The sequence below is a fragment of the Aquarana catesbeiana genome, linkage group LG12 (assembly GCF_042186555.1).
Source record: "Aquarana catesbeiana isolate 2022-GZ linkage group LG12, ASM4218655v1, whole genome shotgun sequence".
Taxonomy (NCBI): domain Eukaryota; kingdom Metazoa; phylum Chordata; class Amphibia; order Anura; family Ranidae; genus Aquarana; species Aquarana catesbeiana.
Genome location: NC_133335.1, coordinates 20,974,483 through 21,000,565, shown reverse-complemented (window position 1 = coordinate 21,000,565; position 26,083 = coordinate 20,974,483). Strand labels below are relative to the sequence as shown.

General features: G+C 44.2%; 1 protein-coding gene across 1 annotated transcript; it reads left to right on the top strand.

Annotated features, from left to right (window-relative positions):
• Positions 1 to 2,640: 2,640 nt before the first annotated feature.
• On the top strand, positions 2,641 to 26,083 carry NSFL1C (NSFL1 cofactor; the record flags this gene model as incomplete). The annotated part of the gene is given in 9 exon segments (XM_073607363.1): positions 2,641 to 2,822; positions 11,428 to 11,525; positions 13,352 to 13,426; positions 17,083 to 17,248; positions 18,619 to 18,711; positions 20,655 to 20,764; positions 24,031 to 24,168; positions 25,146 to 25,310; positions 25,914 to 26,083. Coding segments are annotated over 9 exon segments (1,113 nt in total). The 5' UTR covers positions 2,641 to 2,717.

Below are 26,083 nucleotides of genomic sequence, written 5' to 3'. Positions count from 1 at the left end.
GATACACTTTTTGTGTAAACTCAAGAAAAGGTAAAGTTGGGCTGTTCAGAGGTGCAAACTTAGATAAATCGTATGATAAAGGATGTATAATATATATATGGAAGGCGTATAAATATGACCTATTGTAATAGGCAATGCAAATACTCCTATTAAAGTGAAATGTTCATCCAAAAATAGAAAATAGATAATAAATAATTATGTGAAATTCCAGTAAATTATAAAAAGTTTTTCCAAAAGTCCATAAACAATCGTGCAAAAATTATGCAAAAATTAAGATACCATGTGTTGTATCCAAAAAATACACATAAAGTGACATGTGCTATTTCCGAACATAAATTCGTCCCAACAAAAATCACGACTAATATTTTAAAAAGAAAACAAATTCTGATAACATGTGTCCAATCAAAGGCAAATAACAGTCTGTGAAAAAGTGATCCGTGCAAGAAAAATAAGGTGACTTTTGCAGGAAGAATAAGGTGACTTTGCAGTGCTCCCCTCCTTCTTCAGTGTCCCCCTCTTATGTTTGCACTCACCAGAGCGCCTCACCCCTGCAGGGGTAACAGGCGTAATAGTTGTATCCAGATGGCGGTGTCCCCCATGCCAGGATTTTCCTCTGGTTCACACACCTCTGTGATGATCTTCAGTCTCTTTCCACCTCAATATATATATATATATATATATATATATATATATATATATATATATATATATATAGGAAAGGATGGAACCTCATAGCGTAAATCCATAGATCAAAGTATTTTATTATATTAAAAAATTTTATTTTTAAAAAATTAGAAGGAGCTCCAATGCTCCAGCTAGCACAACAAATGAGACACTTCCGTAATCTCGGCGTGCGTTCCACCGCCGGGCTGGCAGAAAGCAAAAGTTTGGAAAAAGGGGAAATGACGTTTTACGTACCAAGTATGTCCCGTCTTACGCGTTTCGTCACACGGACGTCTACACTTTTTGTAGCTGCTGACTTTTATTAACCGCTTGCTGACCAGCCGCCGCTGTTTTACTGTGACAGAATGGCACGGGCAGGCGATTCGATGTTATGGTACGTCGCTTCCTTAAGCGGCCACTACAGAGTAAGAACAGCGATCTCCCCTAGTCAGTCCCATCCCCCCTTCAGTTAGAACACACTTGAGGGAACACAGTTAACCCCTTGATCGCCCCCTAGTGTTAACCCCTTCCCTGACAGTGACATTTTTACAGTAATCAGTGCAATTTTATAGCACTGATCACTGCATTAATGCTAATGGTCCCAAAAATGTGTCAAAATTGTCTGATGTGTCCGCCATAATGTTGCAGTCACGATAAAAATTTAGGCCGATAAGAATACATATCGGCCTAAATTGAGAAAAAAATTTGCTTTTTTTTTAAAAAAAAAAAAATGGGGATATTTATTATAGCAAAAAGTATAAAATAGTGTTTTTTCAAAATTGACGCTTTTTTTTGTTTATAGCCTAAAAAATAAAAACCGCAGAGGTGATCAAATACCAGCAAAAGAAAGCTCTATTTGTGGGAAAAAAAAGACGTCAATTTTGTTTGGGTGCAACGTCGCACGACCGCGCAATTGTCAGTTAAAACGTCGCAGTGCCGAATCACAAAAAATGCTCTGTTCAGGAAGGGGGTAAAATCTTCCGGGGCTGACTGAAAAACGAGTGGAACTCCGCTTTAGGCTTGTGTCCACATTTACATGACAGAGGCAGGTAAGAACTTGTATTTGGTTGTATTAGGTGGCTGTAATGTGCGCACATCACTCATATATTATTAAAGCAACCCTGTTTTAATGAAAAAAAAAAAAAAAAAAAGATTGAATAAGAGCCGCCCTTTAAAATCTTATAATCATAGCTCCCAACTGTCCCTGATTTCGAGGGACTGTCCCTGATTTGGAGCAATGTCCCTCTGTCCCTCTTTCCTCCTCATTTGTCCCTCATTTTGGTCTGATCTATAGAGTTCTATATAAAATTCACTTTTTATCTTTTAAAAAGTGTTTCCCAGTGCTAAACCTTTCATCCAATTGCTGCATTTTGTAAATTTTAAAAGCCAATATAAAGGAATAGTAGTGGTAAAAAAAAAGGACTTGTGGGCTTAAGTAATTTTGCTAATAGGTGTCCTTCATTTCCATCTCAATACGTTGGGAGGTATGTATAATGAATATGTCCATGTGGGGTGGCGGTGGTGGTATCTGACACTTTTTAGGTGTGCAGAATAACGTGTCCCCTCCTGGATGCAGTGGTTCCTTCCAGCAGACATTAGGTTACTATAAGACACTGTCCATGGTGGAAGGAACCACCGCCTCCAGTGGGGGGGACACTATTCAAAAGTGTGAGATAGGAGCATTACTTGAAGCTCTATAACAGGTCGAAGATGGGGGTGGGGGCTCTTATTATTCGATTATTATTATTATTTTAATCAGAGCAACAGGGTCACTTTAAACTCCAGCCAAAGTATTTCTAATTTATCTTTGGGTGAAATATGGAAGGGTTAGAAGTGAGGGGGCACAGACAACAGTAAATGCCTGGCAGAGGCCCCTGATCCATCCAGAAAATGGTTTGGGCTTTAAATTGCCCTTTAATGTATCATGTGACCCCCTGCCTGGGCACTGATGGGGCAGTCGTGGGAGCCGCAGTGGGCGTCACGTGACCCCCGGAACGCTGTGTGCGCTGCTCGCTGTTTCCGGGGGGGAATGTTGGAGACGGCGCACACTGAAGATGGAGGCGCGGCAGGAGGAAGCGGTGCGAGAGTTTGTGCTGGTTACCGGCTCGGAGGAGGAGAGGGCCCGGTTCTTTCTGGAGTCCGCCGGCTGGGACCTGCAGGTACTGGGGTAGAGGGGCTGGGAGGAGTCCGGGGAGAGAGAGAGGGAGGAGGACGGAGGGGAGAATCGCATTGTCATCCCGGCTGTCCGACACTAAATTCCTTCCCCCTGATTTATCCATATCATTCCGCCCCATTATATTCATTCTCTCATCTGTATACCAACCCCCCTTCCTCCCTGTATTCCTTGTACTTCTGTTAATCTCTCCCCCACCTCTGTATATTCCTTCTCTGTCCTCTGTATATTGTGCCCCCCTTTGTACATACCTTCCCTGTCCTCTGTATACCTCCCCACCATCCTCCTATATACCTTCCTTCACCCACCCTGTATACCCCCCCTATATTTCCCCCATGACTTCTGTAAACCCCCCCCCCCCCCCCCATCTGTATATTCCTTTCCTGTCCTCTTTATACCATCCCTAATATGTATATACCATCTTTTCCCCCCCGTATACTCCTTCCTTTTCATACACATATTCCTTTCTCTGTATACCGTGTCCCATCCATATATGCCCCCCCCCCCTTTCCTGTCCTCTGTATATCTGTATACCGCGCCCCCCGTATATTCCTTCCCCGTCGTCCTGTATACCACACCCCCCCCGTATATTCCTTCCCCGTCGTCCTGTATACCGCACCCCCCGTATATTCCTTCCCCGTCGTCCTGTATACCGCGCCCCCCGTATATTCCTTCCCCGTCGTCCTGTATACCGCACCCCCCGTATATTCCTTCCCCGTCGTCCTGTATACCGCACCCCCCCCCCGTATATTCCTTCCCCGTCGTCCTGTATACCGCGCCCCCCCGTATATTCCTTCCCCGTCGTCCTGTATACCGCGCCCCCCCGTATATTCCTTCCCTGTCGTCCTGTATACCGCGCCCCCCCCGTATATTCCTTCCCCGTCGTCCTGTATACCGCACCCCCCCCCCGTATATTCCTTCCCCGTCGTCCTGTATACCGCGCCCCCCCGTATATTCCTTCCCCGTCGTCCTGTATACCGCGCCCCCCCGTATATTCCTTCCCCGTCGTCCTGTATACCGCGCCCCCCCGTATATTCCTTCCCCGTCGTCCTGTATACCGCGCCCCCCCGTATATTCCTTCCCCGTCGTCCTGTATACCGCGCCCCCCCGTATATTCCTTCCCCGTCGTCCTGTATACCGCGCCCCCCCGTATATTCCTTCCCCGTCGTCCTGTATACCGCACCCCCCCCGTATATTCCTTCCCCGTTGTCTTGTATACCACGCCCCCGTATATTCTTTCCCTGTCGTCTTGTATACCACGCCGCCGTATAGTCTTTCCCTGTCGTCCTGTATACCACGCCGCCGTATAGTCTTTCCCTGTCGTCCTGTATACCACGCCGCCGTATAGTCTTTCCCTGTCGTCCTGTATACCACGCCGCCGTATAGTCTTTCCCTGTCGTCCTGTATACCACGCCGCCGTATACTCCTTCCCCGTTGTCTTGTATACCACGCCCCCCGTGTACTCCTTCCCCGTTGTCTTGTATACCGCGCCCCCCGTGTACTCCTTCCCCGTTGTCTTGTACACCGCGCCCCCCGTATACTCCTTCCCCGTTGTCCCGTATACCGCGCCCCCCCGTATACTCCTTTCCCGTTGTCCCGTATATTCCTTCCCTGTCTTGTATACCACGCCCCCGTATATTCTTTCCCCGTCGTCTTGTATACCACGCCCCCGTATATTTTTTCCCTGTCTTGTATACCACGCCCCCGTATATTCTTTCCCTGTCGTCTTGTATACCACGCCCCCGTATATTCTTTCCCTGTCGTCTTGTATACCACGCCCCCGTATATTCTTTCCCTGTCATCTTGTATACCACGCCCCCGTATATTCTTTCCCTGTCGTCTTGTATACCACGCCCCCGTATATTCTTTCCCTGTCGTCTTGTATACCACGCCCCCGTATATTCTTTCCCTGTCGTCTTGTATACCACGCCCCCGTATATTCTTTCCCTGTCGTCTTGTATACCACGCCCCCGTATATTCTTTCCCTGTCGTCTTGTATACCACGCCCCCGTATATTCTTTCCCTGTCGTCTTGTATACCACGCCCCCGTATATTCTTTCCCTGTCGTCCTGTATACCACGCCCCCGTATATTCTTTCCCTGTCGTCCTGTATACCACGCCCCCGTATATTCTTTCCCTGTCGTCCTGTATACCACGCCGCCGTATAGTCTTTCCCTGTCGTCCTGTATACCACGCCGCCGTATAGTCTTTCCCTGTCGTCCTGTATACCACGCCGCCACCCCTGTATATTCCTTGCCCCATACAGTGAGGGGAAAAAAGTATTTTATCCCCTGCTGATTTTGTACGTTTGCCCACTGACAAAGAAGTGATCAGTCTATAATGTTAGTGGTCGGTTTTTTTGTATCAGTGAGAGACAGAATAACAATCCAGAAAAACGCATTTCAAAAAAGTTATATTGATTTGAATTTTAATGAGTGAAATAAGTATTTGATCCCCTATCAATCTGCAAAATTTCTGGCTCCCAGGTGTCTTCTATACAGGTAAAGAGCTGAGATTAGGAGCACTCTCTTAGGCTGGGTTCACACTGGTGCGACACGACAGCCGTCCTACTTTGGATCAGACTTTGCCCTGCGACTTGAAGCCGACATATGTCTGACTTTCAATGAACGGGGATCCGACTTCGATCCCCGCCAATACCAGGCACTGTGTTTGGTATGAATCTTGAGGGGGAGCTCTACGCCAAATTTTAAATTAAAAACCAGCATGGTTTCCCCCTCCAAGAGCATACCAGGCCCTTGTGTCTGGTATAGCTTTTAAGGGGAACCCCCTATGCCAAAAAAATGGCGTGGGGTCCCCCACAAAACCATACCAGACCCTTATCCAAGCACGCAGGCCGGTCAGGAAAAGGGGTGGGGACGAGCGAGCGCCCCCCACCCCCCTGAACCATACCAGGCCGCATGCCCTCAACATGGGGGGGTGGGTGCTTTGGGGCAGGGGGGCGCCCTGCGGCCTCCCCACCCCAAAGCACCTTGTTCCCATGTTGATTTGGACAAGAGCCTCTTCCCGACAACCCTGGCTGTTGGTTGTCGGGGTCTGCGGGCGGGGGGCTTATCGGAATCCGGGAGCCCCCTTTAATAAGGGGGGGCCCCCAGATCCCGGCCCCCGCCCTATGTGAATGAGTATGGGGTACATCGTACCCCTACCCATTCACCTGGGGGGGAAAAAGTGTCAATAAAAAAAAAAACACACTAGACAGGGTTTGAAAGTAATTTATTAGGCAGCTCCGGGGGTCTTCTTCAGACTTCGGGGGTCTCTTCCTTTTTCTGCGCGCTCCCCGGCCTCTTCTTCCGCTCTCCGGTATCTTCTGCCGGCCTCCTCCGCTATCTTCCGCTCTTTTGCTAGTGGTGGCCCAGTCGTCTCCGTCGTCTTGTTTCCTCTTCTCTTCTTCTGATGTTGACACGACGCTCTCTCCCGGTGTAATGCCGTGTGCGCGTTGCGCAACGACTTATATAGGCATGGGGCGTGGTCACCGACTGATGTGACCCCGCCCCCTTATGATGTCACCACCCATCAGCCGTGATGTACCCCATACTCATTCACATAGGGTGGGTGGCCGGGATATCGGGGCCCGGATTCCGATAAGCCCCCCGCCCACAGACCCCGACAACCAATGACCAGAGTTGTCGGGAAGAGGCCCTTGTCCTCCTCAACATGGGGACAAGGTGCTTTGGGGTGGGGGGCTGCCGGGCACCCCCCTGCCCCAAAGCACCCACCCCCCCATGTTGAGGGCATAGGGCCTGGTACGGTTCGGGGGGGGGGGGGGGGGCGCTCGCTCGTCCCCACCCCTTTTCCTGACCGGCCGTGCTGCGTGCTCGAATAAGGGTCTGGTATGGATTTGGGGGGGACCCCCACGCCGTTTTTTCAGTGTAGGGGGTTCCCCTTAAAATCCATACCAGACCCAAGGGCCTGGTATGCTCTTGAAGGGGAAACCCATGCTGGTTTTTTATTTAAAATTTGGCGTGGAGTTCCCCCTCAAGATCATCAGAGCACAAGTCGCTTGCCAAAGTCGGATCATGCAAGATGGCGATCCGACTTTGATCCAACTTCAATGATAGTCAATGAGCTGAAGTAGGATCAAAGTCGGACCACAGTAGTACAGGGAGCATTTTCAAAGTTGGATCGACTTGTGTCGGACCAGTTAAGACGGTTCCCATAGGGAAACATTGGTTTTCACACGTCATGCGACATGAGCTCCCAATGTCGGAGTGTTTGTCACACTAGTGTGAACCCAGCCTTAAAGGGAGTGCTCCTAATCTCGGCTTGTTACCTGTATAAAAGACACCTGTCCACAGAAGCAATCAATCAGATTCCAATCTCTCCAACATGGCCAAGACCAAAGAGCTGTCCAAGGATGTCGGGGACAAGATTGTAGACCTACACAAGGCTGGAATGGGCTACAAGGCCATCGCCAAGCAGCTTGGTGAGAGGGTGACACTAGTTGGTGCGATTATTCGCAAATGGGAGAAACGCAAAATAACCGTCAATTTCCCTCGGTCTGGGGCTCCATGCAAGATCTCACCTTGTGGAGTTTCAGTGATCATGAGAACGGTGAGGAATCAGCCCAGAACTACACGGCAGAATCTTGTCAATGATCTCAAAGCAGCTGGGACCACAGTCACCAAGAAAACGTTTGGTAACACACTACGCCATGAAGGACTGAATTCCTGCAAGGTTCCCCTGCTCAAGAAAGCACATGTACAGGCCCGTCTGAAGTTTGCTAATGAACATCTGAATGATTCAGAGGAGAACTGGGTGAAAGTTTGTGGTCAGATGAGACCAAAATCGAGCTCTTTGGTATCAGCTCAGCTTGCCGTGTTAGAAGGAGGAGGAATGCTGCCTATGACCCCAAGAACACCATCACCACCGTCCAACATAGAAGTGGAAACATTATGCTTTGGGGGTGTTTTTCTGCTAAGGGGACAGGATAACCTCACCGCATCAAAGGGACGATGGACGGGGCCATATACCATCAAATCTTGGGTGAGAACCTCCTTCCTTCAGCCAAGGCATTGAAAATGGGTCATGGATGGGAATTCCAACATGACAATGACCCAAAACACATGGCCAAGGCAACAAAAGAGTGGCTCAAGAAGGAGCACATTAAGGTCCTGGAGTGGCCTAGCCAGTTTCCAGACCTTAATCCCATAGAAAATACAGTGGGGCAAAAAAGTATTTAGTCGACCACCAATTGTGCAAGTTCTCCCACTTAAAAAGATTAGAGAAGCCTGTAATTGTCATCATAGGTATACCTCAATTATGAGAGACCAAAATGTGGAAACAAATCCAGACAATCGCATTGTCTGATTTTTGAAAGAATTTATTTGCAAATTATGGTGGAATATAAGTATTTGGTCAATATCAAAAGTTCATCTCAATACTTTGTTATATATCCTTTGTTGGCAATGACAGAGGTCAAACGTTTTCTGTAAGTCTTCACAAGGTTGTCACACACTGTTGCTGGTATGTTGGCCCATTCCTCCATGCAGATCTCCTCTAGAGCAGTGATGTTTTGGGGCTGTCGCTGGGCAAAATGGACTTTCAACTCCCTCCAAAGGTTTTCTATGGGGTTGAGATATGGAGACTGGCTAGGCCACTCCAGGACCTTGAAATGCTTCTTACGAAGCCACTCCTTCGTTGCCGGGCGGTGTGGTTTGGGATCATTGTCATGCAGAAAGACCCAGCCACATTTCATCTTCAATGCCCTTGCTGATGGGAGGAGGTTTGCACTCAAAATCTCACGATACATGGCCCCATTCATTCTTTCATGTACACGGATCAGTCGTCCTGTTCCCTTTGCAGGGAAACAGCCCCAAAGCATGATCTTGCCACCCCCATGCTTCACAGTAGGTATGATGTTCTTTGGTTGCAACTCAGCATTCTCTCTCCTCCAAACACGATGAGTTATGTTTCTACCAAACAGTTCTACTTTGGTTTCATCTGACCATATGACATTCTCCCAATCCTCTTCTGGATCATCCAAATGCTCTCTAGCAAACCTCAGATGGGCCCGGACATGTACTGGCTTAAGCAGGGGGACACGTCTGGCACTGCAGGATCTGAGTCCCTGGCGGCGTAGTGTGTTACTGATGGTAGCCTTTGTTACGTTGGTCCCAGCTCTCTGCAGGTCATTCACTAGGTCCCCCCGTGTGGTTCTGGGATCTTTGCTCACCGTTCTTGTGATCATTTTGACCCCACGGGGTGAAATCTTGCGTGGAGCCCCAGATCGAGGGAGCTTATCAGTGGTCTTGTATGTCTTCCATTTTCTAATTATTGATCCCACAGTTGATTTCTTCACACCAAGCTGCTTGCCTATTGCAGATTCAGTCTTCCCAGCCTGGTGCAGGTCTACAATTTTGTTTCTGGTGTCCTTCGACAGCTCTTTGGTCTTCACCATAGTGAAGTTTGGAGTGTGACTGTTTGAGGTTGTGGACAGGTGTCTTTTATACTGATAACAAGTTCAAACAAGTGCCATTAATACAGGTAATGAGTGGAGGACAGAGGAGCCTCTTAAAGAAGAAGATACAGGTCTGTGAGAGCCAGAAATCTTGCTTGTTTGTAGGTGACCAAATACTTATTTTCCACCATAATTTGCAAATAAATTATTTCAAAAATCAGACAATGTGATTGTCTGGATTTGTTTCCACATTTTGTCTCTCATAGTTGAGGTATACCTATGATGACAATTACAGGCCTCTCTCATCTTTTTAAGTGGGAGAACTTGCACAATTGGTGGCTGACTAAATACTTTTTTGCCCCACTGTATGTGGAGGGAGCTGAAGGTTCGAGTTACCAAACGTCAGCCTCAAAACATTCATGACTTGGAGAGGATCTGCAAAGAGGAGTGGGACAAAATCCCTCCTGAGATGTGTGCAAACCTGGTGGCCAACTACAGGAAACGTCTGACCTCTGTGATTGCCAACAAGGGTTTTGCCACCAAGTGCTAAGTCATGTTTTACGAAGGGGTCAAATACTTACTTATTTCATTCATCAAAATGCAAATCCATTTATAACTTTTTTTGAAATGCGTTTTTGTGGATATTTTTGTTCTTATTATGTCTCTCACTGTTAAAATAAACCTACCATTTAAAATTATAGACTGATCATTTTTTTGTCAGTGGCCAAACGTCCAAAATCAAAAGGAGATCAAATACTTTTTTCCCTCCACTGTATATTCCTTCCCCATCCTCTGTATACAGCACCCCGTATATATATTCCTTCCCCATCCTCTGTATACAGCACCCCCGTATATATATTCCTTCCCCATCCTCTGTATACAATCCCCTTACCATATAATCTGTCTTTGTAATCTCTATACAGTCATACTACCATATTTTTGCTTCTGTTAAATTAAAGGGATAATTTGTTACTGGGACTACAAAGTACATTTTCTTTATTGGAAACTTCTACCTAACTGTATTTAATACTGGCACCTCCTGTGGCTATGTAGCAGTGCATGAAGGGTTAACTGACATGACATGAGACATCTGGTACACCTGTCCCTTCCTCAACTTTCCTGTCTACCTGCTGTCGCCTGTGTGGACACGCCCTCATCTGCTCTTAGATCATAGGGTCCTCCTTCCTGGTATTTCTGCTTCCTCCGTAGGCTAAAAGACGAGCATTACTTGCCATTATAACTGATAATACAGTGTGTACAGACACATTATAGTGCTTTCTACTAGGGGAAATCACCTAGCTTAATAACGTTTAATGACAGGTTCCCTTTAAAATGCACACTTAACTGAATAAAAGATATTTGTAAGCATCTATTGTTGGTGTATGTTTTCTTAAAGCGGGATATGCAAGATCTAGAGGCATTTAACCACTTCCTGCCCGGTCAATTGAGAAGTCACAAGTCCTCTTAATCTAAGTGGACGCATCAAATGGTACAAACAAGGCCATGGATAAATCCAAGGGAAAAACCAAGTTTAACTTACCACCAGCCGGCAGACAACCAAATAACCTTTTCTATCAGTATGCATCAAAAGCAGGGGTTTAGTCTGCACACATTTTCAAATGCATGCCTAAGCCACAGAGCCTCGTCAAGGCTCCCCGGTATTTGTGGTACCTAACACTAAAATATAAGTGTCCCCACAGTGGAGGCACATGCATTCTGATGGATAGGTGAGAGCAGGTGGACTGAAGGGGAGCCACCCCTTCTTAAAGGTGCAGGGGCACACTGAACACCCAGCATGTAGCACAATGGCTGCAAAGGTGTCAGTGCGTTGCCTGACCATAAAACACGACGGTGATACAAGAAAGACGCCACTCACTCCCATCTATAGTTGGCTGTCGCAGTAAGGAGCATTGGAAGGCTATCAAATGGCATACCCCAACAAGAAACGCCACGATAGTGTCAAATAATTTTGGTTGATTGCTGGATTTTCCTATCTTCTCTAACATCTTAGAAGAGAAGATGACTGTAGTGTTCTTTGGAATGTAGGAGTGCTCTCCCTATGCTACAATAAACTAGGACTGTGGAAGCTTCCTATGCTCGGATGCTGGTGATTGGCCGAGCACTGTCCCATGGAGTAGGTCACATGCTCACTTTTTATTTATTTTTGTGTACCTAGTTGGCTCTGGCAAGTTTCTATGAAGATGGAGGAGATGATGACATAGTGACATTACCGCAGCCACCGTCGGGTTCCACTTCTCGTGGCTCTGGGCCCAGGTAAGGATGTTATGTCCCATCAGTCTGTGGTGAAGTAGAACAGCAGCCAAACTCTTAGTTTTGGATGGAGTGGGAAAGGGTTATAGTCCCTGTCGTGTGTGTGTGTTTTTTTTTTTTATTTGTTTTTATTGCTGGGGAGGTGCACCCTCTCAGGGCTTAACAAATCTCAGGCCATGGCGACTAAAAGTTGGGTCCTGGTGCCTGTGCTTTTGTCAGCCCATTCCTAGTTGTGAGCAATTCCTATTTTCTGTGGCATGCAGTGCGGTTGGCTAGTTCTGGGAGGGAGTCTATTGACGTCCTCTCAAAACCGCGCCCTGGGGCGCGCTCTGTGATGGCTGTGTCCTTTAGGGAGATTACCCTCACTTCCTGTCCTGTAGAGGCAACAGTAAGTTAGGAACTTCCAATATGAGGTAAATCCCCTCTGTCACCTCAAGTGTCCCTATTGAAAGATTTTCCTTCTCTACGTGTTCCGCACTTTCAGCCCCATATTTGTGGTCACAGGACACAATCTCCTTAACCTCTTCACGACTGCGCTATAGCTGAATGACATTGCCTGAAAGGGCATTTATTGACATCCTCCTGTGATCGCACTCCCTGGGCGACCCCCCCCCCCCCCCCCCCCCTCACCCCCCACCCCCCGTGACGTGCATTGGAAGTGATCTTCAGACACAGCTGATCACAGATAGAGGTAAAGGGCCAATCACAGCAGCCCTTTACCATGTGATCGGCTGTGTCCAATCACAGTTGGTCACTTTCCAGTTATCGGCAGTACTTTCCTCACATGCTCTCACAGAGAAAAGAAGAGCTGGTAACCCTCAATTCTGACAGGCACATTTACACTGATTATCAGTGCTTCCTCATCGGTGCAGCCTTATCGGTGCCCATCGCTGCAGTCGAAAAATTACTTGCTAAATTTTCTAACAGAAATTAAGAAAAATGGGTTAAACAATAATAAAATTAATATGGTTACAGTCTTGCATGACCGTGCAATTGTCATTCAAAGTGTGACAGCGCTGAAAATTGGTATGGACAGAAAGGGGGTGAAAGTACCTGGTATGCAAATGGTTAACATCTTAATAATGGCATATCTGGTCCTGTGACAAAGGAGTATTTCCGTCACTTTCTGTTATGTCATCAGAACATGAAGTGACAGAAAATGCTTTATTGGGGCTAGGGCTGGGAAAAAAATCGATTTAAATCTTGAATCGAGTTGAGAGGTCAAATCGATTCAAAATTTAAGCAAATCGATTTTTTTAGATTTTTTTTTTTTTTTCACCGCGCCAGTCCGGAGGCGCTGCGGGCATGAGTTTTTAGGCGAGGCCGCGGCTTCGGCCTAGTCCGCGGCTACGGCCGGACGGCGCGGACTAGGCCGAAGCCGCGGCCTCGCCTAAAAACTCATGCCCGCAGCGCCTCCGGACCGGCGCGGACACCGCACCGGGCCTGAAGAACTGCGGGCAAGGAGTTTTTAGGTTAGGCCGCGGCTTCGGCCTAGTCCGCGAGGCCGGACGCCGCGGACTAGGCCGAAGCCGCGGCCTCGCCTAAAAGCTCATGCCCGCAGCACCTCGGGACCGGCGTGATTTCCAAAAAAAAAAAAACTCGATTCGAATCGTGAATCGAGTTTTTTTTTTTTAAGAGAATCGAAGATTTTTTTTTTTTTTTTAAGAAAATCTCCCAGCCCTAATTGGGGCACACCGAAAAAAAAAAAACAATGAGGTTTCAACCAAAGGTCAGATTAGTGTCTTTTATACTTTTTACTTTTTTACAGCAAGTAACAATGTCATAGGCTAGCAGTTATCCATAAACCTGACATATTGTTTTACCTTCAGCGACCACAGGGTGACGTCTTTCAGAGACCTGGTGCACGCACAGGAGGAAGAAGAGGAGGAGGAAGAAGGTCAAAGGTGAGATTTGAACCTGGATACATTAGTTGAGATAGTAAACCTAAATTGCAGTTTTGTTTTAATTCGGCATAAAATCTTTTTTGTGTCGTGAAAGGTTTTTATTTTTTCAGAACACTGATATTGTTTTAGGGAGCTCCCCTTAGCCTCTAGATCAGCCTTTCCCAAGCAGGTTTCTGTGGAACCCTAGGATTCCTCCAGAGGTTGCTAGGGGTTCATTGAGCGGTGGCTGTCTGGCTGACCTCCCATTTTTTATAGTTCCAGAGCAAATACCACTTGGCAGAGTCAGTGGCATGCCTCCAATGATCTCTTTAGCTGTCTGAGGGTGGAATTCTGACCACCACTGTAAGGGGGGTTTCTTCCCACTGAACACTAATCTAAGGGACGCTTTTTTCTTTTTGCTCCCCAATCGGTTTTAATGGGGTTTCCCCAACACCTGAGAATGTTTTCAAGGGTTCCCTAAGGTAACATGGTTGAGAAAAAGCTGCTCTAGATTGTCGGTCAAATGACTAGGGACCTCTCTGCTATTATTAATAATCCTAAATTGTGTTAAACCAGTTATGTCAAACTGGTGATTTATGAGCTGTACCTGGCCTTTTTGCTGCTTTCCTTTTTTGGCCCACATAAAAAAAAAAAAATAAATTTAAAAAAAAAATGCTCACCCAGCTGCTCTCCAAATAAAAGGTTTATACTTACATAATTTTGCTGCCAAATACTTCAGATAATTTTTTATATTCTGTCCTTTCTCATTGCTATCATCTCTCATGTATCCCTCGCCCCTCACTCACGCCTCTCTTAAATAAAGTAGCTGTCCAAAATACCAAGCCATTGAGTATGATTTAAAGCACATGTGCAAGATAAAGGAAAACCTGCAAAAATGACCTGTTCAGGGTATTTGAGGACAGGATTGAGAACCACTGCTGAGTCCTGTGGTGGAATAGTTTAGGTGACACAGGCATCTGACACTTCCAGAAGCGTTTGTGTTTTTTAATGGGCTGCAGCAATAGAGGTATGTTTTTAGTGCGTGGAGGGAGGGGGGGGGGGGTGTTATTTGTTTAATTATTTTTTTTTGGCCAAAAAATACACCAAGCAAGATTTTTAACGCCACTACGAAAGTGCAATGGACCAGTGTGAAGACATACATAGAATTTAAAGGGATGCATTTTTCTTGAGCTTTTCTTGCGCTAAAGATGCCAATAATGGCAGACAAATTTGAAATATATATATATATATATATTTCAAATTTGTCTGCTATTATTGGCATCTTTATATTCTCTCTATATCTCTATTTATATAAAAAAAAATTTTAAAACTGTAATTTTTGGTTTTGGCACCAAAATTTCCATTCGGTGCACCTTAACTTTCCTTATACATCAGGCTCATTGTTTTATATGGGAAGAGAAAGCTTTAAGCCTGGTACAGCTGCTGGTTCAACAGACATTTGGCCCGTGTGTACCAGCAGCCTGTCCGGCTGGAAAAACAGCAGCTGAACGGAATCCGATCAGCACTCATACCAAATGGCTGCAAGCGCTTGCCAGTGTGTGTGTGTGTGTGTGTGTGTGTGTGTGTGTGTGTGTGTGTGGGGGGGGGGGTTGGTTTGGTTACTACAGCGAGTTCCTTCCCGACCTCCTCGTTGTGTTTTGTTGTGTTTTTTTTTTTTTTTTTGGGGGGGGGGTTTAGTTCAGCCTGTGTGTGTGTGTGTGTGTGTGTGTGTGTGTGTGTGTGTGTGTGTACCAGGCTTTAGGAACACAAGTTAAACGCAAAAAGGGGCAAATAATGAGGAAGCAGACGACTGAGTGGCCAATTCACCTGGGAGAGATCAGCAATGACTAATGTGCCTTTTTTGCTAGTCTCGTCTACCTGTATACCAGAATTGTACTCTCTGCTACAAATTGCGACTCAGCATGTAACAAAACCCTCCACACAAGCACAAAGGGCCATTCTTCTCCTACACGCCCTGTACAGAAAAGCCGATTAGCTGTAGACAATACCAGGGTCAAAGACTAGCAAGGCAGATAGTGTGCCAGTCGGGATACAAACATAAGAATTGCCTTTGCCGACTTTGGATCTAAAGCAGGGTACACACAGGCCGAATGTCGGGAGACAATGGCCGGTGCAAAAAAAAAAAACCTGCTGACATTTGGCCTGTGTGTATGTCTGTCTGACTGGCTTCTGTCAGATGTGCATGCTGGAAAACCAGCAGCCAACTGACTCCCGATCAGCACTCTTAGCCAATTGCGTAGATTGGTGTGTTGGCGGGGGGATCGATCCCCTGTCAGAACACAATAGCGGGGGGAGATCGCTGCACTAACTTTGCATAGTTAGTATAGCGGTTCCGACCTGAGCTGACCGTTTTCTTTATCATGTTCAACCCACTGGGTCAAATGGAAAAAAACGAATGTTGTTTACCAAACTTTTAAGCTGTCAGGCTGGGTTCACACTTGTGCGATCAAAGACATCGAATGTGATTCGCACTGCTTAGCTGTGCAGATCACATGCATTGTCCGTGTGATGCAAATTCAGCCATACAAACTGGCTGAAATCGCATTCGCACCAAAATGGTTCAGGACCTTTTTTTTTTTCCTTCTGGTCCGCCCTGGAATCGGATCACATGGGTGTTAACATTTCACAATTTGCACTGCGATCTGTGAACTGATCTGGGGGTATCCATACCTTTTTTACATTGACACCCTCAGCGGTTCGCAGAATGTCAGTGTGAACCAGTGTGCAATTTGGGTGTGATGTGAGAACCAGCACTGAATCGCAGGGTTTCCCAGCTTCGCACCAGTGTGAACCGGCACTCACACTTGTCTTTGCTTTACATCCCAAAAAGTGACCCTGTCAAGTTTCAAATGGGGAAAAAAAAAAAAATTAACCCAGGTCCCTGCAGTAGAAGTATAAAACTCCCCCTTTTTTTTTTTTTTTTTTTTTGGCTTAGCAACTAGTTGGAACACAACTGTTATTTTTCTATTGAAAAGTAGAGATATGACTGGATTTTGCTGCACTGATGGCTAGACATTCATAAATACGGTCTTCTTGCCATCAACAAACTTTAAACTGAATCTAAGGATAAAACTTTTTATTATTTTTTTCATTGCTGTTGTAGATTTTCCTTCTGTTTGTCCCGGTGAACATTGTAACCCAGAGAGGAAGGGAGGGGGGAATTCTAAATTGTACAGATATCTCCAGAACAATAAAATGTACACACAACATGGAAATGTAATCATTTTAGTAAATCTAAACGACTAAATGCTTTTCCTCCCCAGCAGTATATAGCAGTCTTGTGACTTCTATCAGTGTCCGGTTAAAGCTTGTAGAAGGAGTTTTCATTCTACTCGAACTGTCCTATGAGGCTGCAGGACCCCTGACCCTCTGTATGGACAGTGCTGATTGGCCCTGTGCCGATCACATTCACCCTCCAATAAAAAAAAAAAAATCTCTAGCAATACACACCAAACTGAGTGACTCCAAAGGCTCTGTTCTATCAGGAGATGGATTGGGGACTGTGGAAGAAGGGGAGGATCAGAGAAGACGGGATCAAACAGCCTTTTTACACAGTGAAGAGGAGTAACCACTTGGGTTCCACAGAGAAATAACAAGCATGCTTTACTGCATATACAGACTGATCTTGTCTAAGTGAGGTGCTTCATTTTTGGCAGGTTTTACGCAGGGGGCTCGGAGAGGAGCGGACAGCAGATTGTGGGGCCCCCCAAGAAGAGGAGCCCTAACGAGCTTGTTGAAGATCTCTTCAAGGGAGCCAAGGAACATGGAGCCGTCGCTGTGGACAGATCTGCTAAAAGCCCTGGAGGGGAAAGCAGCCGATCGGTAAGGATGAGGGTTCAAAGGTGGGCGTTCTGTATGGGTGGCTAGAACTGACCACTAAAGTCCCGAGCCTCTTTCTGAGATTTGGTGTTTAAAAGTTAAAAACAGGCTTATTTGCTAGAAAATTACTTAGAACCCCCAAACATTTATTTATTTATATATATATATATATATATATATATATATATATATATATATATATATATATATATATATATATATATATATATATATATATATATATATATATAATATATATAATATATATATTTTTTTTTTTTTTTTCTAACACCCTAGAGAATAAAATGACGGTCATTGCAATAAATACACTATTTTGAATTAAAAAATAAGACAACAGTAAAGTTAGCCCAATTTTCTTTTATATTGTGAAAGATAATGTTACGCCGAATAAATTGAAAACATGTTGCGCTTCAAAATTGCGCCCGCTCGTGGAATGGTGACAAACTTTTACCCTTAAAAATGTTTTGAGTTACAGGAATGATCTAGGGCTAAAATTATTGCTCTCGCTCTAACGATTGCGGCGATACCTCACATGTGTGGTTTGAACACCATTTTCATACGCGGGTGCTACTTACGTATGTGTTCGCTTCTGCACGCAAGCTCGGCAGGACGGGGCGCATTTAAAAAAAAAAATTACTGTTTTTACCTTTTATTTTTACACTGTTCTTTAAAAAAAAAAAAATTGGCACTTTTATTCCTATTACAAGTAATGTAAACTTCCCTTGTAATAGAAAAAAAATCATGACAGGACCTCTTGAATATGAGATCTGGGGTCAAAAAGACCTCAGATATCATATTTACACTAAAATGCAATAAAAAAACACAAAACAAAAAAAAAAAATGTTGCCGATGTTATGGGCGGAAGTGACGTTTTGACGTTGCTTCCGCCCTGCAATGGTATGGAGACGGGTGTCCATACTTGTCTCCATACCTAACAGGAGAAAGGCGGCTCCGGTAAGTGGCGGAGGGCACCGGAGCGTGAAAAATCCGCTGCAGAGACCACTTTTATCTGAAAGCGGACCACCTGCTGAAGAAAAGGATACCGGGGTTATGATAGCTAGCTGCTGCCATAACGACAACCCTCTTCAAAGTACCGACGTATAACGACAGCGGGCGGTCCGTAAGTGGTTAAAGTGTAACCTCAACTGTTCTCCACACTTTACCCTTAGGCGTGCAGCTACATGTAACTTGCACCCCTTGGCTGTTTGAGAAATCTGTAAGAATTACTGCTAAGTGTAAAATATATATATATTTTTTTTCTTTCTTTGCTCTCTAAGAACATGATGTTCAAGGTTTGGAATGTGGTTGTACTATGACTTGATTTAAACGTATTTTTTTTTTTTCCTCCATAGCCATTTGCTGGAGGTGGGTACCGATTGGGGGCCGCCCCAGAAGAGGAGTCTGCTTATGTTTTTGGCGCTCGGAGACAGAATCAAGGCCAGGATGTAAGTTTGCCCCAGCTTGGCTGCTCTACTTTTTATCCAGTGTCTTTTAGCTAGATCAGTGATGAATTATAGTGTAAAAGTAGCAACAATCTACTAATGACGGTGAGTGATTTATTTGTGACCCAGTGTTCATTTCATTGCCGAAAATAATTTTGTCATAGTTTTCAGCTGCATGTTTTCAGTGATGAAAATAAAATTAGAATTAAGTCAATTGACAAAAATCATTTCTAATTTTCGCCAGTGTTTTTCGTCCACTTGCAGGTCACCTCCTCATGCTCAAAAAGTATACTGCTCACTCCTATCTAAGTTTTTTTTTTTTTTTTTTTTTTTTTTTTTTCTAAATCTACTCCCTAGCACTGGAAGGTTTCACCCCCTTCATGACTAGGCCATTTTTTGCGATACGGCACTGTGTTGCTCTGACAATTGCACGGTCTTGTGACGCTGTACCCAAATAAAATTGTCCTTTCTCTCTCTCTCTCCCCCACACAAATAGAGCTTTCTTTTGGTGGTATTTGATTACCTCTGCAGTATTTATTTTTTGCACTGTGAACAAAAACAGACCGACAATTTTGAAAAAAAAACAATATTTTTTACTTTATGCTAAAAAACATACAGAATAAAAAAAAAAAAAAAAAAAAGTAAAAAAATCTATTTTCTTGATCAGTTTAGGCCAATATGTATTCTTCTACATGTTTTTGGTAAAATGAAATAAAAAAAAAAAACAATAAGAGCATATTGATTGGTTTGTGCAAAAGTTAAAGCGTCTAAAAATCATGGGCTTTATTTATGGAATTTTTATTTATTACTAGTAATCGCGGCGATCAGCTTTTTTTTTTTTTTTTTTTTTTTTCTCGGGTCTGTGACATTGCGGCGGACAAATCTGACACGAAGTGACACTTTTTGGGGACCAGTGGCACCAATACATCAGTGCTTAAAACAAAATGCATTGTCACTGTACAAATGACACTGGCAGGGAAGGGGTTAACAGGGGCAAACAAAGGGTTAAATGTGTCCCTGGAGGGGGGTGCTTTCTAACTGTGGAGATGTGCTTTGACTAGGGGAAAACAGAGATCCGTGTTTCTGCTTAGAAACACAAGATCTCTATTTTCCCCTCTGGCAGAAGGCAGAACGATCGGCAGACATCACGCGCCCCAGAACCCCGTGCACGATATCACGAACAGGTACGTGATTTCGTGCGGGAGGGCCACCCTGCTGCAGTATAGATCTGCGTGGGGTGGTTAAAGTGGTAATAAACGCTATTTTTATTTTTTTACCTGCAGGTAAGTTTTTATATGAAGCTTGCCTGTAGGTTTAAATTAATATCTCCCAAATGTGCACATTTGAGGAGATATTCTACTGAGCAGCAGCCAGTGACGTCACCGGCGCATGCGCTCTGAAGGAACGGCATACCTGTGCTGTTCCTTCAGCACTCTGTGCCGCGGCTGTGACTCCTGCGCGCATGTGCTGGAGTGACGTCATCGGGGCTTGGCCATTCAAGCGGCTGCGAACCTGGAAGGAAGACCGTGTGAAGATGGAAGCGTATGCGGCGGTGACAGCGCACCACAGGAGGACTTTGTTTCAAGGTAAGTCTTTCATAATGTGCTAGTATGTAGGTTGTTTTTTTTTTTTTTTTTTTTTTTTTTTTTTTTAACACTACTACCGCTTTACAGTTTTAACATGTATTGCACTACTACAGAAGAATAAATAGGGGGCATCTACTAAGCTGCTGAGAAAAAAAAAAAACCTATTAACCAGCTTTTGTATTTTGTGTCCTCGCCTGTGGTCAATGTTGGCTTTACACTATACGATAGTGTGAGGAGTCTGGAGATCGGGCAAATTAGAGTACAAGTGTTTGGAGTTGCTGCTTCTAAGAACTTTATTTTTTAATTTTTTTTTTTTTTTTTTTTTTTTTTACAATTACTGACTAAATTTTTGTTCTCTAGGTTCACGTGGTCCTGAAGCTCTGGAAAAATGGATTCAGCTTAGACGAGGGAGAAATGCGCAGCTATCAAGACCCCAGCAATGCACAGTTCTTGGAGTCAATACGCAGAGGGTAAGGTTTGCCTTCTATATTTTTACTCTTACCATGAGCAATCCCTAACCTGGAGCTTGAGGTACCTGCAATATTTTGTGTCGGTTTTGACTGGACAGAAATAATATTGAGATCATATGTGAGCAAAGCCAAACTCCATTTCCCACCTGTTCACCAGGTGGGAACATTTTTTTATTTTATTTTATTTTATTTGTTTATTTTTTTGCTCAGCTGATATCGCCATCATTGTCCCTTGCTGGTGCTTCCTCCTGAAGTGATCACCTGTAATCCAGCACATCAGTCTATGCCTGTGGTAGCCAGTGATGTCGTCATCATCTTATGCTGTCTATTGGAGCCTGCGGACTCCACCACTGGGCAGCCTATATAAAGTTTGCCAGTTAGTGATGTGGTCACCAGCATGTCACATGACCTTGGATTTAAGTAAATGAAAGGGCCTTTTAGCTAAGGATTTTTCTTTTTAAGTAACATAGCGGTTAAATGGTGGTGGTCATCGTGTAAATCCCGGAGTTCAGGTTTTAAAGAAACTTGTCATTAGAAAAATACGAGGGCTTTTAATTGCTGACCACCTCCTGAAAATTTGCTTATCGTTGAACCAGAAAGAAAGCAAGCAGGCCAAGAGTCTACCTGTACATGAGCATTGGTTAACCTTATCTTGTAACAACAGTGGGGGGTATCAGGTGAATACTGATGAAATGCAGGGGCAGGAAATAAGGTGGGCTTAACAAGACAGGAAGCTCAGAGTTGGTGTTGCTGTATGGGGATGGTCAGTATTCGGAAAAAGAGCAAGGGTGGTTGGCGTTAGCAGTGGTACAGCATTTCCAAAATGGCATGATCTGAGAAGATCATGTAATATATCGAGGATTGACCTATAGAGGTCAACCCTCGATATATTACAAAGCCACATATTACTATATATCACTATATATTACAAAGCCACATGTCACAACAGCGGTGGCTGGGCTGTAAATGTAACCTGTTGCTAAAGGGGAAAAATAACCTTCCTGTAAAGGAGAAGGATGTACCTTTTTTACTTTTCCTGTCACCTGTTTTTGGAATCTTTTATTCCGCTGCTGAGTTAAACCCCATGCATCTTTGCCCATAAGTATTGGATGCCTGTGGTTCTTTATACTGTGCCGCTAGTCACTACTATGGGAAGAACCACATAGTGACATACTTCTGGGTGCAAATATTTTGTGTGGGATAGCCCTGCAGCAGAGTTAAGATTCTAGGAGTGGGTACCAGAACAGGTAAGTATTGACTATTTTTTTTCTATTTTTCAGTGATTGGGATTTTTAAAGGCAGGCCCTATATATGCATTTAAACTGCTGATCAAGTTGACATTACCATAAAATTTTTGAAAAGCAGAACTCTGGGTAAAATGGGATAGTATCCTTACAGTGGCCACCTCCCCTGCACTGAAGTGCTCATTTTTGTTTAGGGAGGTTTCAAATAATTTATCCCCACTCCCACACTTTTGCTCCCAGCTGCATGACTGAATCTACTTCTCTTGGCCGCTGCAGGCACGCTGATATCCTCGTGTACAATGCAGAACCAGCAGTCCTTCATGGTAGGTGAGGATGCTAAAGTCCCACCCACAACCTGTGGCATTGGAGAGAAGTAAAGGATAAAGCAAGTAAAAGCGATGCTGTTCCCCCTAGACAAAAATGAGCGTTTAACGTTCTATTTTTTAAAATTTTTTCCAATTCATAATTTTTATTAACACCAATTTTAGTTTACAGCACTTAGAACAAAAACAACTAAATACACTTTTTAAAAAAATAAAAAAACAAAAAACAGCAAACATACCAAGAGGCCAACACACATACACCACCTATCTTTCTTTTAATTACATCAACACTATTATTCGTGTAAATAACTGTCCCTTTCCCCCATCTTCTCTCCCCTGTTTTATCTACCATTGGAAACGTTATACAAAGACCCACCTTAGTGTTAATGAACAGAGTATGGCAGGAAATGAAATATGTGTGAATATGTATATGTATGAAATAAAAAAAATTATATAGATATTTCAGTTTATACCCCTTCTATGGGAGAATATAAAGTATAAGGCGATAAATAAACTAGAAGGATTCGGGGTATAGAAATGATCGGAGATTCAGTATATTGACCACTTATACTCTAATGGGGTGCTAAAAACATATCAAGAATTACAAAAAGAATAACACACACACAAACCTCTTTTTTCAATATTTACAATTAAGACATGCTTTACAGATCCAATTTTAAAGGAAAGAATGTAAAGGTTCAAAATATGCCATTAATAGACTTAATCGCAGATACAATTGAAAAATGGCATCATCACTAAAATATATGGCTATTTAATTGCCCAACTCCAGGGAAAAGTTACCTGTCAAGCTAGATGGGAAAGGGACCAAGGAGATCTAACAGATGAACAAAGGCAAAATATTTTGGAAGTACAATCGGTATCAGTTTCACCCCAGCAAACTTTAACACAATTCTACATAATTCATAGGGTGTATAGGACCCCAGTTAAATTTTATTACTGGGGTAGACGAGATACATCTGACGGTCCCCGGTGTAGGAGAACCTCAGCTGACCTAATACATATGCTATGGAAATGCCCCAAATTATTTAGGTACTGGCAAAAAATAATTGATACTATTAATCGGGTATACCAAATACAGGGACAAAGGGATTCTTTATTAAGTTTGCTGAGGTGCCTAGAAAAAGAAACGTACATACCAACAATTAGGATAGCAATTAACAAGATGTATATTGCAAGCAAGCTAATTGCACAAAAATGGATTTCCTCAAATGTGCCAACATACGAGGAATGACACCTACGGGTTAATGACACTGTTTTAAAAGAATGTCAGGTTTGTCGAAATAGGGGGGTCAATAAATAAAAAGGTTTCATAAAATATGGGATTTGTGGTTGGGCATGCCTGGGATAACTCCTTTTATAATGGCAACTGATGGAACTCCAGGGGTGGATGGTTCTTTTTCAAATTGTAGAAAATGTGGGGAAGGATAAGTGAGAGGGTGGAGTAAGGGAAAATAAATTAAAAGGTAGGAGGAGAAAAGGGGAGAGAAAGGGAGAGGGAAGAGAGGTGGAAAAAAAGAGGAAGAGTAAGAGGGATAGGTTTAGGATATAAATGGATTGTATAGATAGGCATACCTATAGATATGACTGTTGGTCTTCTTGCAGGGGAGATTTTTTTTCCCGTGGATGGATATAGGATGAGGTAGAGTTCAGCTTTAATTTTTTTTCCACCTGTGTACAGGGAGATCCCGGCAGAGCTGCGCAGACTTGCCCAAGGTGGGCAGGTAAACTTGGATATGGAGGACCATCGCGATGAGGACTTTGTGAAACCCAAAACTGCCTTTAAAGCATTCGCTGGCGAGGGCCAAAAATTGGGCAGGTGAGATCCTGGCAATACTCCTATAAGACTTTTTAGTTTATGGTGAAGATTTTCTCAAACTTGAGCACTCAAACTGGTGCAGCTGTGCATAGTAACCAATCAGCTTCTAACTTCAGCTTGTTTAATTAAGAGAAGTATGTTTTTTTTTTTTCTTTTCCAGATTCATACTTGCCTAGTTGGATGTTGCATCTGTTTCCCGGTGCCTGTAACACTGAGAACCAAACGATCAAACATCGCTGATCGCTCGGTTCTCACAGCTCCCCTGTCAGTCACAGCTCTCTGCTCTCACTGGAGCGCTAGGCTGTGGGGGGGGGGGGGGGCTGACTCGGGCTCTCAGCGGCTTGCTGAGAGGCCGAGCTGGGTGTCAGTCCAGGAATCTGGAGGTTCCCGACTCCATGGTTTCGATGACGCTGAGCCTGGACTGACTTTGTGACGTCAACAGAGAGCGGACTTCGGCTCGCTCTCTGCTGAAAACTGGTCACAGGAGTGCAGAAAGAACTGCACTCCCGTGATCCGTAGGATAAGTACAGCCAAACCAGCTTTGGCTGTACTTCTCCTTTTTAAGCTTTGGCAATAATACTTGGAAGCTGATTGGTTTTTAAGCAGAGCTGCACCAGATTATAAGTTTTCTTGTCACATCTTAAGGCCTGGTTCACACTGCCGTGCGACTTTGAAGCTGACATCCCAGCACGACTTCGGCACGACTTCTTTAACAGAAGTCGTGCTGAAGTTGGACCAAAAGTAGCGCAGGAACGTTTTCCAAGTTGGAGCAACTCAAGTCTCTCCTATTTGGTTCCATTGCACTTAATGAGGTGTGAACCGGGCCTTATTGAACAAGCTGAAGTTAGAAGCTGGTTACTATGCCCAGATTCTGAGTGCTCCAGTTTTAGTAAATCTCCCCCTCAATGTATCCTGTGTGATGTGACATTTGTAGCTCCTCCGTCATCCTTACATCGTTCTTCATTTTGTGTTCTCAGCACTGCTCCCAATATCCTGAGCATGGCCTCCTCATCCCAGCAAGCAGAAAATGAGGCTAGAGCCAGTTCTTCCATTACCCTCAATGAGTCTGAGCCTATCACAAACATCCAGATCCGCCTGGCAGACGGAGGAAGGCTGGTCCAGAAGTTTAATCACAATCACAGGTAATAATTGTAGGTCAGCCAAATAATAATCTGTTCTTTTCGGACACTACGAGCGTCATCCTGAACACATCAGCAACAAGGATCGCTGTATGAGATAAAGCTGTAAAGTGATACAGGATCCATGGAAACACAAGACACACCATTCGTTAAAATGTTCAGGTTGTCTGAAATCTTGAGAAACAGATTGTTATCACTGAGCCCCTAATCAAAAAATGCTTTTTGCCTGGTTGTCATACAAAATGTCTGGCATCCACACTTCTTTTTCTTTTTTGGAAGTCAATAACAGCCTTATTCCTTTCATGATAGGTTGATAAAATTTGTGGTGAGAGGTGTCAGGTTTCTCTGGTCCAGCAGGGGGTGGTGTTGTCCTCCTGTAGGGTATTTGCAGTTCTGTCGTCTGCTTATGAGGCTTGAACAATACCCCCTGCTGGACTACAGAGGCTTTTGTACTTTCCTTTGGTAAAACACATGCGGTTGCACCCTTGCTGAACAATTGAATAAGTGTAATGTTAAAAAGACTAGAGACTATTATTAAAGTAGAACTGCAGTTTAAAACACACAGACGGCACTTTTAAATAAAAAGGCAACCTGCTTCCTTTTCAGAATCCGTGACATCCGCTTATTCATCGCCAGCGCCCGACCGGCAATGGCCGCCACAAGCTTCGTGTTAATGACTACGTTCCCAAACAAGGAGTTGACGGATGAGGACCAGACTCTGAAAGAAGCAAACCTCCTAAATGCTGTCATTGTTCAGCGATTAATATGAAATCCCC